Here is a 15780-nt window from a genome sequence, read left to right on the forward strand (position 1 = left end):
TTCATAGATAACAATAATTACTATATTTTAGCATTAAAAATATCATTTGGGTTAAAGAGCTTCTACATATTGGTGTATTAACCATTGCAGAAACATTAAAAATGATTTTGGTAATTACCAATGCTGTTCATTTAGGGCAGCTGTGGTATAAATCTTACTTTGGTTAGGGTTAGGGTGGTCTTATAAATTTGTTACGCACTGCACATAGATTCAAAGGTGTGCTTACACATATAGGAAGTTACAGATAATATATATTTGACAAATACGTGGATAAATATTTTATAGTTAAAGTTTCACATTAATTACTGTACTACTATTTTGATTTAAGAAACTCCATTAATCTCTCCCATATTTTTTCAAAAGTTTCTTGTTTCCTTTTATGACGTATGTTAGTATTTTTTAGAGATTTTTAATGTATTGATTCCTTCCAGAAGCTTTGAACTATTTTATATACCCATAAGCAGTGGAAGAGTGTCTCTTTCATCAAAATCACATTTGAAGCATGTGTCTGACAAATCAGGGTTAAAGTGATTTGACTGGATGGTGTTATGTACGTTCTTAAGATCCAGTTATATTGTCTTTATTGTTATTGCTGTTATCAACTGTTTGTGTTTGAGCCTTCAGAAAAGCTTTGGCCCATTCTTCATCTGAAGTTTCCTCTTAAAAATCAACACTCCAACTGGTGTCTGTCCTCTGACAATTCAGAGGAGCTGTCAACGAACATTATTAAAGCAGCGACATTTGGTACCAGAAATATGTTTCACAGTAAAATCTTCCAGCTTTGAGAGGGGGGACAAGATTAGAGATTAGTTATTTTGAGAAACAGAGATGAAATGTCTTATTTGTAAAAAAATTAAAGAAGTGCTGCAGGGATGTCATATTTATCTTGTTCTGAATGAACTACTAGATAAATATTGGGGGAGTGGGGGGAGTTCAACCACGGTATTTTTGGTGGTTTCAAGAAAGAGGCTTTTGTATGTTTGCATGACATTTTTTGACCCATACTAGTGAATTACTTTTTAGGAAACACACAAAGATGGTCTTAACTGAGCCACCCAATAGTACCAATGCAGATCGGATAGGTTTGAACCACCTCAGTCATTAGGTAAAAAAGTAGGGTGAGAAGGAACCTAGGATGTCTTCCGGTTTGCACCAAAGAAAATTGTTAAAAGCTTTCAGGTCAGTTTCCAAATAATTTAATCCTTCTCGAGTAATTGAAAAAGGAGATTGTATACTACATTGTAATCTCTGTTGTTCAGTAAAGAAGATTTATTTTATGTTGTATCCTAAAAAATCTCCATAATTCTAAATGTGTTCTAAAAGAGAGGACACCAAACACTGACGGTTTGACAAAAAAAAAGTACAAAATTGTCCACATAGAGCAATATGTGATGTTCCTACTCACCAAGACAGGTTTCTTTTATCTTACTTTTCTTGTAAAAAACAGAGCTAGCTTACATATTAGCCTTGCTCAGAAGGTTTTCTGGGCTTATAAAGATTATGTAGATCATATCATGGACATGACATTTTACCAGTACCAAGATATTTCACATAAGATTAAGTCATGCAAAAAATGAGTCTTGTACCAATCACTAGGTTTAAATACTGGTCAGAAATCCTTGATGTTGGTAGTAACACAGAAGCAAAGTTTTGTACTGACAGTATAAATAAAAAGGAGGGCATTTTCGTGTCAATGGCTTCCACTTTTGGTTTGAAGTCTCTGCCTTTTAAATAGTGTTATATTGTATAGTAACTGTGCTTTTCCCTTCCCGATCAGGTTCAGGACTTCATTAAAGAAGATAAAGTCATGTTGTAGCAGAAGTAAAATATTTGTACAAGACTCACCTTTCGTTCAACACCTCGGCCCATTATGTCCACCTTTTTTGTGACACCACTGTTCAGGATGAAATGTAGCTTTTCATGGTAACCACAAGCCTCACGAGGATAGAACCTGACTGGTACTTCCAGCATAGCACCAGGGGACAAAACATCTGGTTTACAGTCCACTTCCATGTAAGAAGTGTTCTTAAACTTGCACTGGACACTGAGAAGAGAGAGCATGTGAGTCATTTTCTCTTTTCTATAAAATGTATGTTTTTAAAGTTAAATAAATAGGTGTTTTACTCTGTTAAAACACAGAAAAAGGGAAGAAAGACGAAGTCAACTACCTGACATCCCGCTCATCCCTGTTGCTGATCTTTAGGGTTTGTGAGGCTGGCTCTGTGCCAGGACAGTACAGAAAGCACTTGCCAAAGTTGTATTTGGTGAAGGAAAAATGAAGACTAGATGCAACTGCGCTGCCTTTAATGGCAAAAGTGTACACTGGCCCATGCTTTACCTGAAACGACAAACAACAGTGAAACATACAGGAGAAAATGAAGTGCAGAGCACTCAAAAAGGACAAATAAAGATAAAGTGTATTTGTGCACGTCTTTTAACATGAGTACAGTGTATAAGGCACATTACATGCTAAAAGCGGCATGAACACTTATAGGAGATCAGCATCTAACCTTGACACTCAGTCTGGCATCTTTGAGGTTACAAATGCTCCGGGGGCAAAAGAAGAGTGATGACTGCAACTGATTCCCACATTCAATGATCGCATTTTGTGGTTTTGCTTCCAAGTATTGAAGCAGCTCACTTGGCCCTGTTATGTCAAACTTCAGCTCCAGGTTGAATTTCGCTGGATGAGACACCTTCAGATTAATGGTTGACTGCTCAAAAATCTCAACCTACAGTTGTGTACAAACACATACAAGAAGGAGATAATTATGCAGGGACTTAAAATTTGTGCCAGTGCATGCAAGCCTTTAGATCTGTCATGTGGAATTGTTCTGACCATTCCAAAGTCCAGACAGTCTTGGTGGTCAGGTCTCATCACTCTGATGCCTCCATCTTGCTTTTCAGCTTGAAAAGAAATGGTGAAACTACTGGCCTTGACGACAAGTCTGAGCGGCTCTGACTTCCTCTTTGTCCTCAGAACCAATCTGAAGCTCACGCAGCCCTCCTGGCGAGGCATGAAGGACACTGACAAGGTCAACCTGTACCAGAAAAAACACATGAATTCACAGATTTACTAACCCTTATGACTTTATACATGATGTTGTATTACAGTTTGTATTTTTTTAGAAATGTATCTAAAGAGAACATTACATACATATCATATTTGTAATTTAGAAAATATTTTTTCATCTGAGCAAAAGAGTAATTTTTGTTGATTAAAGACATTTTGTTTTGGCATGCATCCTTACAAGTAGTTTTATAATTGTCATTAACCTGTCTTTGGGGGCCAGTGTGCCTGACATAGGCTGCAAAATGAGGGTAGACTCCTGGTCATCACATATGAGAGATGAGGGCACAACAGAGAAGTGGAAGGGCTCCTCTTCTCCATTCACCAGGTGAACTGCCTGTTCAGCTTTGCGACCTGTAAAGAAAAAAAAAAAAACACATGCACACGTAAACAATGTTATGATTCTTTTGTTCATTCTTGTGAAAAGGGATGGGTTTCTGTTTGTTAATCAAATCATCAGCTGTTTTAAAAATCCAAAAGTGTGGACTCAGAGGTTGTGTTAACAGCCTTATATCATTTTTAACCATGACATTATTAACTTACATGTATGCTTGTGCAGTGTCATCATGTAAATATAGTACATGTACTAATGTTTGTTAAGGGCTCAGCAGCTCAGTCTGTGGGGATTTGGAATTAGGAACTGGACGGTTGTTTAAGACCACAAATGGATTTGTTATTAGCACGGCACCATTTTGCTTGCAGAGCATTCTTTAAGTGACCTTGAGCAAAGCACAGAGCCCCCATCTGCATGTCTTTTGGCCAATTGCAGACATGCAACTACTAAGTTATCATTTAATTCAGTAGACCATGGAAGTACCATTGTTTACATTAGACTACTATTTTAGTCAATAATGACAGTCATGGTGTATTTCAGAGCCATAGAGGTAATAGAAAGTGTCATGCCCATTTATGCAAGTTTCAGTAACTCAAATGTGATGATTCACTACAAAACTCACCAACAGAGAAACCTGCAAAGCTTGGACTGAAAGAGATAGATCTCCATACACAAGTGATAATCCAACAGCAAGAAGCCTCACCATCTATGTAGCTCTCGACGTGTATACCTATCTGTTTACTTTTTCATCAAAATATGCTTATTGGACATGTAAGAAATGAAAACCCACAAAGAGGCATTACAGAGTACTATCTGTTTTCATAGTTAATTCCATTAAGAGACACAAGTAAACAGGGGCTACTTTAAATTGTAACACTGGCATTGTGAGCATTAGTATTAGCGTTAGCCCATTCAGTGCTCTGTTGCAAATAAGATGTCACCATGGAATGTGTCATGCTTTAAGCTTCATAAAATGATTTGTAGGTATCTAATAGTGAGATTTTAATGTACGGTGCACTACATCATTGCTGCAGGAAATCTGTGGACAAGAGTATTTATTTTGCACGGGGAGGAACAGACTTTCTAATGTCACATGCAATAGACAAGTAGTTCCTGTTATCACTGCTTCCAAATGATTAATAAAGTTGATTAAAACATGTGTTTGTACCTATACCTATGTGAGTAACATACCAACAAGGACTTCTCCAAAGTCAAGGTGAGGTCTGTCAAGATACACATTTGGTTCTCTTGCATTGCCAACACACAGGAAAGGTATGGACAATGACAAAGTCTCAATCACAAAGCTCCAGAATGACTCCACCACATCCATTTGTTGAGCTACATATTCAAAACACACCTGCAAAACATAGACAGACCATCCAGTTACATCTGAGGGACTGTTAAGAATGACACGTTTCAAGATACTGCAGAGATAGACACTGTATCTGCTTAGATTGCTACCTCCACTTTCTTCCCAGGCAGGATAGTTCCACATGGGGTAAGGCAGCGGAAAAGGCAGTCACCTGTGTCTTCACACCTCCACTTGAAAGTGTAAGGCTTACTGGTTGGGTTCATCACGCTAAAACATCTGTGTAATAACCACAACCACACAAATACATTTTTATTTCTGGATTTGTACTTACAGGGTTGAAATAAAAATTTGTGTCTCTTTCTGTGATACCTTGTTGTTGGAGCAGAAAAGCCAACAGCATTTAATTCTATGACTCTAATGTTAGGATCCAGATGTGGCCTTAAATCAGAGTTGCGGCAGCTGACATAATCAGAGTCCTCTAGGTCAAAGTGGTAGTGAGGGAATAGGCTGCGGCCACACACCAAGATAGAGGGAGCCTGATCATTGTCTTGTAAGTTGGGAATACTGAAAGACAGTGAGAAATATACAGAAGAAGCAGTAAATAAAATGGAATATCTTGTTATGGGAAGAGATCTATTTACTTTCAAACCACAGTATCTTGTCCAGCAAAACACTTCTACATATTCAGTTCTTCACATTTTGACTTTACACATTATTTTTCTTATCGTGTCAGGGTTAGTTTTAACCCTTGTCAACTTTGAAGAAAAAATAAATGTACCTGCAATTCAGTCTTCCCTGAAACTGGGCCACCTCCAGAGGTGAAAAACAAATGTTGAAGTTTTCTGCATCACCAGGTTGTATGGTCCCTGCTCTTGGTTCAATGCTGAACGGGGGGAGCTCAGGATTGCCCATCATAAGAGACATCACCCTGCCTAGGGTACTGGAAGGACGGGCTCCACTTGACACTTCTCCTGACCTACTTCCTGGTCTAGAGGTAAGGCTACCACCTGTCACATACACCACGTTCCCATGTAGAGAGTTTCAAACCACAGCTAAAAAGCATTAAAATTCACTTTAAAAAGTAAAAGTATGACAAAATTGAAATAGGAACATTTTGCCCAGCATGAACATTAATTATGTAAGGTCCAATGATAACAAGATGTAAACATGATAACCTGAGTATCAGTCTGATATGTTGTACCTTCTTGGTCATAGCTGACAGTGTTTCTTGGGTCAATGAGGACTTCCCAGATATAGTCAAGCTTGACGGTACCCTGATTCACCATCTGCAGCCTGCACGGATAAAAATAGTTAAAAAAAAATAAAAGTACACAAGATAATTGGTAAGTCAGAATTTAAATGTTATTACTAGTGTTGAATCAGAATGGGATGTTAGTTTTATTGAATCTGTATCATCATAACCTCCTAAGACCAAGCACGTATGTATGAGGACACTGAATCATGGCTTTCCATCATATAAACAATTTCTGTCATTAAAAATTTTTAGATGATTATGTCCACTGGAGTTTAGGTAATTCCCTTGAGATGTTGGGAGAAATTTTCAGGAATTTTAGGTAGTTTATTTGGATACTTTGGGGAATTTTCTTGGAAATTTATAAGTATTTTCATGGAAATTTTGAGGATATATTTTTGGAGAGTTTCAGTTGAAGTTTTGGGAGAAATATACTTTGATTTTTTTTGTCACTTTCTCTGAATTTGGGAAATTTGTTTGGATACTTGGAAAAATCCATCTGGGAATTTTAAGGGTATTCCATGAAAATTTGGGAAAAGGAATTTGAAATTTGATTGGGAATTTGGGTGTGTGCTTTGAACTTTCAAGAATTTGGGGATTTGTTAAATTTTGGGAATTTGACATGAGAAAAAGCTATGAAAATTTCATGGAAATTTTAGGGGATTTCTCTGGATATTTTGGGGAATGTTTAGTTTCACTGAAACATTTGGGAAATGTTCAGAGATGTTTTTTTTTTCCGGCAATTCTTGTGCAATAATTTAAAAACATGTTGAAGAATTTTCCCAAATTTTGGGGGGATAAATTCTTTGAAATCTAGGGTATTTGTGTGGATTTCGCAAAGAAAAACATCCAAGAAATCAAAAGTTTTAGTGGAATTTTTGTTTATGCTTTGCCTTTATAAGTCCTTGTGGTCTATCATCAAAATAAAGAAAAACGCCACCATCCCTCTCTTAATGACTGACACCATTTCTGACTGAGTGAAGACCCCAACAATTGACCAACACACAGTCAAAACATATGCTCAAAAACCTGTGTAATGCTGTTTTCCTGAAGACACAGGAGATTTTTGGACATCAGTTTTGGTATAAAGCAATTTTTGATCCCCTTGTTGTCTTCCTAAACTTTCTTTTTTTAATGTTTATTATATATGAGGGTTAGGGTTAGGGTAACCCTAACCCTTTTGTAAATCAACACCACAATTTATTTGTTTGTATGCACTTACGAGAATTAAGAAAAAGAAATAATTTCTGGTCAAAGACAAGGTTAAGGTTTTAAATTCATCAGGCCCTACTGGTCCCAAATACATGTAAGTGGGAGAAACTAAAAATGCATTCCAAACAAAAGCTCAAGTCTCAGGAGGATATGTATAGGACTCTCCACAAGTTTCTCTCTAAAATTAAAATTATCATTTTAGATCATTTCTAGAAGTTTGTTCTCTTATTTTCATACATGACCAGAGCATGACTTACTGCTGTATCCTGGTTTGGTAAAGCATGGTGTCTTTGAAATGTATTGCTTCATTTTTGCAGCTGAACTTCACATAGTCACACACTGCACTGATACGCAGTTCCATCTCCCACTGTGAGCCCTCAACAACTGTGCAGCATGGCTCAGGATCTGTCATTGTTACCTGTATTCAAATACAGGGTTGTCATAGCTAGAACGGAGAACTGTTCACTCTGTCTTTAACTTCATGTCCCTGTCAGTATGTTTACCTTATTCCTGACAGACTGCCTGGTGGAACTCAGCCAATTCACTGTTCTCTGCCGGTCATCCCAGTCTGCCACCTGCTCTAATGGCTGCTGAAACTCCACCTGACAGAGCCTGCAGGTCATTATTTCGCTGGTAAGAGTTACTGGCTGACTGGAGCCAAAGGTGACAGTCACTTCCTTTGAGCAGCCAGCATGAAGGTGACCCACCTGAAACATAACACAGATGAATTTTAAATGCACACAGGAAAATATTATGTGAGAAAAAAGTAAACTGATAGTGGCATATATGTGTCACCAGTGATGTGTTGTTAATATGTCCAAATCTGTCCAAATCTGACAAAAAAACAAGCTCTGAATCTTAGTCTTGCATTGTTTTAGTTGTTTTTCCAAGGGATGCACAATATTGGATTTTCGCCTATGTACTAATATGCTGACATTTACAAAATAATAAAAAAGACAATGAACAAATTAATACATTACAGTTCTTAGAACAAACTTTAAAGTGTAAAGGATGATGATATTCAAAGTGAAACACTTTAGCTGCTTCTCATTCATGTAGCTTAAAATAACAGCTGATATAGGCAGATTTTTAAAGCCATAATACCATCCGTCTGATATGACAGGTTACTTTTTGAGCCAATATCTACCAATCTAAAGCCGACAATATTGTTCATCTCTAGTTTTTACAAATCTACCCCCTTTGTCAACTTTCTGCTGTGGTATGGTCTTTGTCAAAAAATTCTAAAGCTATCACTCCTCTACAGCCACACATTTATCCAATCATTAAATTCTTTACCTGTGGTGAAAAGAAGACATGGGGTCCAGCAGGAGGCCACTCAAATCTCACCACCTTGCTGTTGCTATGGTTAGTCATGGTGAAACTCTCTTGGAGGGAACAATCTACATGGCAGTCACCAAAATTCAGCCTCTCATAATAACCTGTACAAGAGAAGACAGAGGAAGAGAAAGAAAAAAACTCTAGGATGAGAGAAATGCACTTACTGAGAAACCACAGAACTTCTCTCTTTCAATATTTCTTCTTCTACTTTATTTTTCTTTATTGCCTTATACAATTAGACTTCTGCAGTGTTTACATCTTACCTCCCTCCTCCTCTTCCTGATCTTTTTCCTGCAATGACCTGATGATGTCAAGTGAGACCGTTTCCTGGTATGATTCTGCAGTCAATTCTATTGTTGTCATGCTGTACTGGTTGTCGTTCACCTGCAGTGACATTTTGGCCCTGACACTCAGGGTCTTGTCGGAGCAAAAACTGACATCAAATTCTGCACGCTCGTTAACATTCAGCCTCAGGTTGGCTTTGTGCACCAACTGATGATCTACAGGAAATGGAGAGATGTTAAAAGCAAGAATATCTTATATTAGTAGATACACAGTTAGGCTGAGCGGCAAAATGGTCTAAAAGCATTTGTCTACTGAATAGGGAATGGAACAAAATGGAGAAAAAAAGATTCATATGCTTAAAATAGGGATACAATATTTGGTATCGACAGGGATCCATACTGTTTCTTAAAGAGACAGTGGACCACTGACATTGATATGTGGTCATAAATCAATTTTTCTAACATAATTTTTGCCTGGTTCTTCAGTAGTAGATGTGGAACTGAATTTATAAAAAAATAGTTAATACAAAGTTTTAAATCAGCTGTTTCTCCAAATTTCAGTGTTTCATATATTTGTTCTTACCTTAGCTAATCCGTAAAAAGACAATAACCACAATACAAGAACTTCATTTATCCCCGAAGGGAAATTCAGTGATTTTGAAATTCAAATTCATGGTGCAGTATATTTTAAAAACAAGATCAACATACCTCAGTGCTTTTACTTTATGTAATTCAATTCTAACCACAGTTTTACCTTTATTTTATTTTCAATGTGACAAATTCACAATGTACAGCTCTCAACCTTTGTTATGTTGTATAAACTGTTGAAGCGTTGGATACAGTTGTTATTATGTTCCTGTCACCTTAGATATTATTTAACCATATGGTTTATTTGCTGAAATTTTAGGTCTTAGTTTTTCCCAAGGTAAGAGAAAAGAGAATGGAGTTGGGTTTAGGTTCTATTGATCATTTAGTGAACGCTTGTTGTAACACTGTAATAGTCCAACTTCATCTTGTGGCTTTATGGACGTACCCTTTCAACTCTAAACATTCATTTAAACATATCTCATCAGCTGGGGATCTGTACTGACCACGGTGAGCATCATCAAGATGTAGTTATTAGAAGGGCAACTATTTTCAGCTGAAATATTTCAGCTTACTGGTTACTCCCTGCTTATCTCTCAGCTCATGCATTCATCCACTCAGTGGCTAGACTGTTTATGGATCAAAATCCACAGTATTCTCCACTGTGCATATAAGGCATGATAGTATTTTTATCTGTCTATTTTTCTGTATGGCTAATTCAATCAGTTATTAAAACAAAACAAAACAACAAACAAACAAACAAACAAACAAAAAAACACCTCGACTCAAAGCAAAGACTAAAATATGAGGAGTTTTGATAGACCAAAACTGATCTAAACAAGTTTTTTGCAACTAAACTACACTAAAACTATGAAGGTTTAAAAAAAAAAAACTAAAATGTGAAAAATGTGAAATTTAATATAAATAAATTTAATATTTGTCACAGAGACTCAAATGGGACTAAAATGTTAGGGCTTGACTGTTCAACATTTGAAATCCAACATATTTTTCCACATATAATTTGTAAACACAGGGAGAGCTTGAGTAGAGAGCAATTGAGGTATGCCAATAGTTTTTACTCTATGTTTTAAAGTAATTAGAGTACTGACAGTGCATTCATCAGTGTTTTACAGTTTTATTAATTTTATGATATAGCAAATTCATTCAGTTCAAATGACATTTATTGTTTTGACTACACGACTAAGAACATTTTAATGACTAAAAGCAGGCCCAAAATTCTTTTAATGTTTCATCAACTTAAACTAGACTCAAACTTTCAAGACTTAAAATGACTAAAATTAAACTTAAATTAAAAGGCATTTGAATCAAAAGCCCAGGAGTAAGACTCAATTTAAAACAGCTGCCAAATGAGATGAATAGTTCTGTCCATGTGTTAACACTACAGTATTACATTTAACACATGGATATGGATATTATTAATGCACTGCTGCCTCTGGGATTTTCCCAGCAACAGATGACCCATCTTGGCATTTCAAGTCCTCATTGAGCACTTCTGGGTTTTTAATAGAGGGTTTCTTGCAGCCTGTGTTGACTTCAGAACACATTGGGCTCAGTGAGTACAGATGCCCTCTGGAGGATTCTGGAGCTTCATGGGACCCCCATGTTTGCACATCCAGCGGATGTCTGCCCCTATATTCTATTATAGACAGTGCTGTGAAATGCAGTTGCTCCACCTCTGACTTCTTCCCAGTTGATTTTGGGGTGAGGCAGGGGTGTGTCTTAGCCCCTAGGCTCTTCAGCACCTGCATAGACTAGATAACAGGGTGAGTAACAGAGGCAGCAAACTGTGGAGTGTCATTTGGCAATGGCAAGATCACTGATCTGGACTTTCCTGATGACGCTGTAATCCTTGTGGAGACTGTATATCCTTGTGGGGGCTCTTAACTTGCTGAGTGAAGAGGCTGAAGCGTTGTGAATGCACTCCTCCTTGGCCAAAACAATAACTAATACAGTGCCATTGGTTGTGAAATAGTTCACCTCCCTTGGCAGCATAATTTAACTGCAGACAACTGAGTCGACAGGTTTGCTGAGCAAAACAGTGTTACTGGTATCTGAGGATAGGGATGAAAGTAAGAGCCTTTTGGTCATTCCCGGTCTTACCACACTCTTGTGAGGCCCGGCTGTTGACTGATGACCAGAGGCACCAGCTGGACTGCTTTGTGACAATATCTCTTCAGCACATTTTTGGGTATTGTTGTTAAAGACTGTGTGTCTCATGCTGACGAGATGACTTTTCTGGGGAACCTGGCACGCTTTCCCAGGCAAGATCTCCCTTGTTCCTCTATCCTTATGTGAAAGTCAATCAATTAATGACAGAAAGGCTAACAGAAATTAGGGGACACTGATGATGCTTAATTGTGTTGCATGTTAGGATGTCCAGACGTCCAGTAAGGGAGGAAGGAGGAGATTTATGCCCCTGCAGAGTTTCACACTTAATATTTTACCTGAATGGGTGGAGTCCTCAAGCAGTGTTGAGTGAATAGTGTTTATTGTGTTGCCAGGAGCTGTTCTGAGGGTGAACACCCGATGTTTATCAAGTATGTCAATCTGGATCTAGAAAAAACAATAAACACAAAGCATTTTTATCAATGATCCCACCCTTATTTTGCTTTGCTGTCCCTTTTGCATTAAACTTAAGTGCGCATTTGAATGTTTGATTGTTTTCTTGATATTTCGAAACAAAATAGAGCACACAGGATATGTCCCCTCTCACCTGAGCTGGAACATTTCCATCATTTAAGAGCACCAGAGGCATGGTGCGTCTACGTCCTATCAGGACCCTTCTGAAATGCAGCATAGGGTTTCCTTGGCTGTTTTTCAGAGCTGGGCGCACAACACATACACTGGGGAGATTTCCCTCTCCCATTAGATCAAACTCCAACACCTTGCTCTTGAATTTGGGTGTCTGTCTGGATGAGCTGGAAAAAAAGAATAGGTGATAGTGGTTGGAATGGCAAAGGAATAAATTATGGTCTTACAATACCTACTATATGAATAGTTGTGCAATCAGCAGAAAAACACCTAACTTAACAAAGAAATAAACTTATTTACTTGCTGGCTCCTGAAATTGTTGCCTCAAAAACAGCACTGTAGAGGTGCACTGTCAGTGGTGTAAAAGTGACCTCGGCAAATGAGTGTGACTGGCTGGGTATGCTCAGTGCTGTAGCACACAAATCAAAAACCTTCATGGTTGGGCGAGTCTGGAATGAAATTCAAGATAAATTGTCTTGACCTGTAAGAACCAGTTACACTTGTAAGCTCAGGTATTTATGGATCTTTTTGTACAGTTTACATGATTTACCTCAGCTCCAGCATATTGTATTGCCAAGTTGAGCACACATGGAACTTTGCCATTGTTGGTGAGTTTGAAGCGGGCCTTAGCAGTTCGTCCAACCAGGACTTTGTGGAAAATGAATTTGTTTTCATCTCTGACATAAATGCCATCAGCGTTACAGAACTGCTCAGAGGAGAGTTGACTGCTGTTGGTACACAAATGATGTTCTTCAAAGATAGAGGTTGTATCTAAGGCTATGCCTGGGGGAAAGAAACAACAAAACAACAGAATCAGATTAGGTCAAAAGAATAAATACCAGGTGAAGATGGTCAACCACTTTTCCTATGGTGTACAGACTTTAAAGCAAAATGCTTTTCTGATCATTGAGATAATCTCTTACACAGTAAGAACTGCCTTTCTAGATAGCAATCTGCTTCTAACAGCATCTTAGTAATTTAAGGAGAACTCATGCAAAATGATCAATGGACTTGAGCATGTAGAGCAGTTTCAAATTGTCTGAACACTCAAAGTGCTTTTTATACCACGGGCCATTTACCCATTCACACCCATTGGAAGCTGCTATTTAAAGTTTCCATCAATTTGAACTTATTGCATCCATACACATTCACATGCCATTGGCACAGCAGGGGGGAGCAATCTGGGGTTAAGTGTATTGCCCAAGGAAACACCAGCATGTGGCTGCATGAGCATGGAATAGAACCCTGACCTTCTGGTTGAGAGACGACCAACTCTACCACTGCATCACAGCTGCCTCCACCATTAATGGAAATACTAAAGAGAAAACCATTCAGCTGTCACCTGGCTTGCAGACTTCTGCCATTAGGCTGTACTGTATTCCCTCAGGCTGGTCTGAGGGGTCACGGTCACTGATGTCGATGTATAACAACTGGTTCCAGATGCCCAACTGAACAGCTGGACATTCCACAGTTACCACCTGCTGAGACCCTGGCTGCAGATTCCCTGTATAGGGAGATACTGTGAACAGTCCCATGCTGAGGCGATTCTGTTAAAGCATGGGATGCAAGAGAATAATGAGAAAGTCTGTTCTAAAAGGATACAAATTTAACTTAAACCAAATATCAAATCAAATACATTCCTCTTTTCATGCTTCTTATTAGTATCTTATAACGAACAAATTACACAACACTTAATGTCTGATGTAGAACTCTATCAGAATATAAGCTCCTTTATCATTTGGTTAAAATAAGCTGTTGTTCAAAGTCACCCTTTTTATTTTTCAATGTGGGTCTGATTTGCACTACCACTCAAAAGTTTGGAATCACTGGCAAATTTCTTTGTTTTCCAAAGAAAAACGTTTTCACAAACAGTTATCAGCAACTTTCAGTCCTCTGTATCAATCTCATAGTATGGCTGCTAATCCAAGTTAATCATGTTGCACAGCTAAAAAAAACATTTTACTAATAAAGGGGCAAAAAGACTGGACACTTCAAGATTGGAAGAAGGTATTGTGCACTGATGAGACCAAGTTTGAGGTCTTTGGCTCAAAAAGGACATTTGTGAGATAGAGAACAAATGAAAAAAATGGAAGAACAGTGCTTTAAACCATCAGTCAAGTGAGGTGGAGGCAGTGTGATGATCTGGGGGGCTTTGGAGGTGGTAGAATAGAAGATTTGTAAAGAGTGGAAGGGATCTTGGGGAAGGAAAGCTATCATCAGATTTTGCAATGCCATGCCATACCCTGTGGACAGCACTTGCTTGTGGCCAATTTCATCCTACAACAGGATAATGACCCAAAACACACCTCCAAAATGTCTACAAAATATTTAAAGAATCAGCAGCCAGCCAGAATTCTGACTGTAATGGAGTGGCCAGCACAGTCTTTGGCTCTGAACCGTACTGAGCTGTTGTGGGAGCAGCTTAACCATATGGTAAAAAGGAAGACTTCATTAAGCCAGTCCATTTTGTGGGAAATGCTCCAGGAAGCATGGGGTGAAATCTCATCAGATTACCTTGAAAATTGACGCTAGAATGCCTAAGGTCTGCACAGCTGTAATTGCTGCTAAATGTGTTTTTTTCTATGAAGGCAAAGTTTAAAGTAGATTTTTCATTAAAATCATTATTTCTAACTCTGACAATGTTAGCATGTCCAGTTCATTTGCTGGATTTCCTATTCAGACTAATTTCATGTATTTTCCATAGAAAACAAAAAACTCCAAGTGATCCCAGACTTTTGAGCACTGCAGTGTTTTCATTATATGTGTATTTATATCTAACTTGAACAGTTATAGCTTTTTCTAAAAAGCACAGGTGAAACTTACAAAACTAAAGAGGGCTCTGTCAATAGAGGCCAAGCTGTGCTTGACAAACAGTGTTAATTATGGCAGCCATTTTAAAATCATTCTTCGTCTTTAGTTAAAAATGTATTCTAGTTTTAGCAAACCATGACTGTCTCTCACCTGTCTAGGAGCCATGTTTCTGTTATCAGCACCAGCGGGCCCCCCTGAAAGGCTCTCTTGTAGCACCTTCTTACCATGACCCCTAACACAGTCACAACAGTACACAAACCAACATTTCATTTCATCATCATTAAGAAAACACAAAGTGATAATTAAGAAAGGTAACCGCAATTTGAAGACTTTAGGTATGTCAACATTTGAAGAAACCCATAATAGTTAATAGTTAATAGTTAATAGTTAATTTTATGATAAAAAAATAATTTGTACCTTTTGGATGTGACAACAGATTGAATATATCAGAAGAAAGTTTTTTAAGTTCATTTGTTTATTAATTTAACTTAAATGTTGAATAATTTTAAACTTTAAGAACCATACTCTTGACTTGAAGCATATCTTTTTCACAAAATGCTTTGCTATAAATCAAAATATTTAGTAGGGATGAACTATATAATCAGTGTGATATGGCAGATATTCGCTTAAAAGTAAATTATCTGTATCAGCAGACATCAAAATTTCTGTCAATATTAACAACCAATTGTTAGCTATAAAAATTGACCTATATCAGCTGTAAATTTAAGCCTCATGAACCAGTAAGTTAGTCTTAGGCTAAACTAACAGAACTACATCAGCTAAAGTCTTACATCATCATTCCACACACTT

General features: G+C 37.7%; 1 protein-coding gene across 1 annotated transcript in view; it reads right to left on the reverse strand.

Moving 5' to 3' along the window:
- Window positions 1–15780, reverse strand: part of hydin (HYDIN axonemal central pair apparatus protein) — a 106916-nt gene that overhangs the window by 10335 nt on the left and 80801 nt on the right. Inside the window, exons 64-83 of the mRNA XM_041795196.1 lie at window positions 15121–15202; window positions 13502–13706; window positions 12716–12942; window positions 12460–12608; window positions 12122–12326; window positions 11853–11961; window positions 8782–9018; window positions 8477–8619; window positions 7684–7887; window positions 7438–7598; window positions 5918–6009; window positions 5495–5723; window positions 5086–5280; window positions 4866–4992; window positions 4596–4761; window positions 3277–3424; window positions 2840–3041; window positions 2511–2732; window positions 2169–2338; window positions 1846–2044 (exon numbers count right to left, since the gene is read on the reverse strand). Of these exons, the coding sequence (XP_041651130.1) occupies window positions 1846–2044; window positions 2169–2338; window positions 2511–2732; window positions 2840–3041; window positions 3277–3424; window positions 4596–4761; window positions 4866–4992; window positions 5086–5280; window positions 5495–5723; window positions 5918–6009; window positions 7438–7598; window positions 7684–7887; window positions 8477–8619; window positions 8782–9018; window positions 11853–11961; window positions 12122–12326; window positions 12460–12608; window positions 12716–12942; window positions 13502–13706; window positions 15121–15202 (3472 nt within the window). The remainder of the gene's footprint in view (window positions 1–1845; window positions 2045–2168; window positions 2339–2510; window positions 2733–2839; window positions 3042–3276; window positions 3425–4595; window positions 4762–4865; window positions 4993–5085; window positions 5281–5494; window positions 5724–5917; window positions 6010–7437; window positions 7599–7683; window positions 7888–8476; window positions 8620–8781; window positions 9019–11852; window positions 11962–12121; window positions 12327–12459; window positions 12609–12715; window positions 12943–13501; window positions 13707–15120; window positions 15203–15780) is intronic.

Source organism: Cheilinus undulatus, linkage group 9, assembly GCF_018320785.1.
Source record: "Cheilinus undulatus linkage group 9, ASM1832078v1, whole genome shotgun sequence".
Lineage (NCBI taxonomy): Eukaryota > Metazoa > Chordata > Actinopteri > Labriformes > Labridae > Cheilinus > Cheilinus undulatus.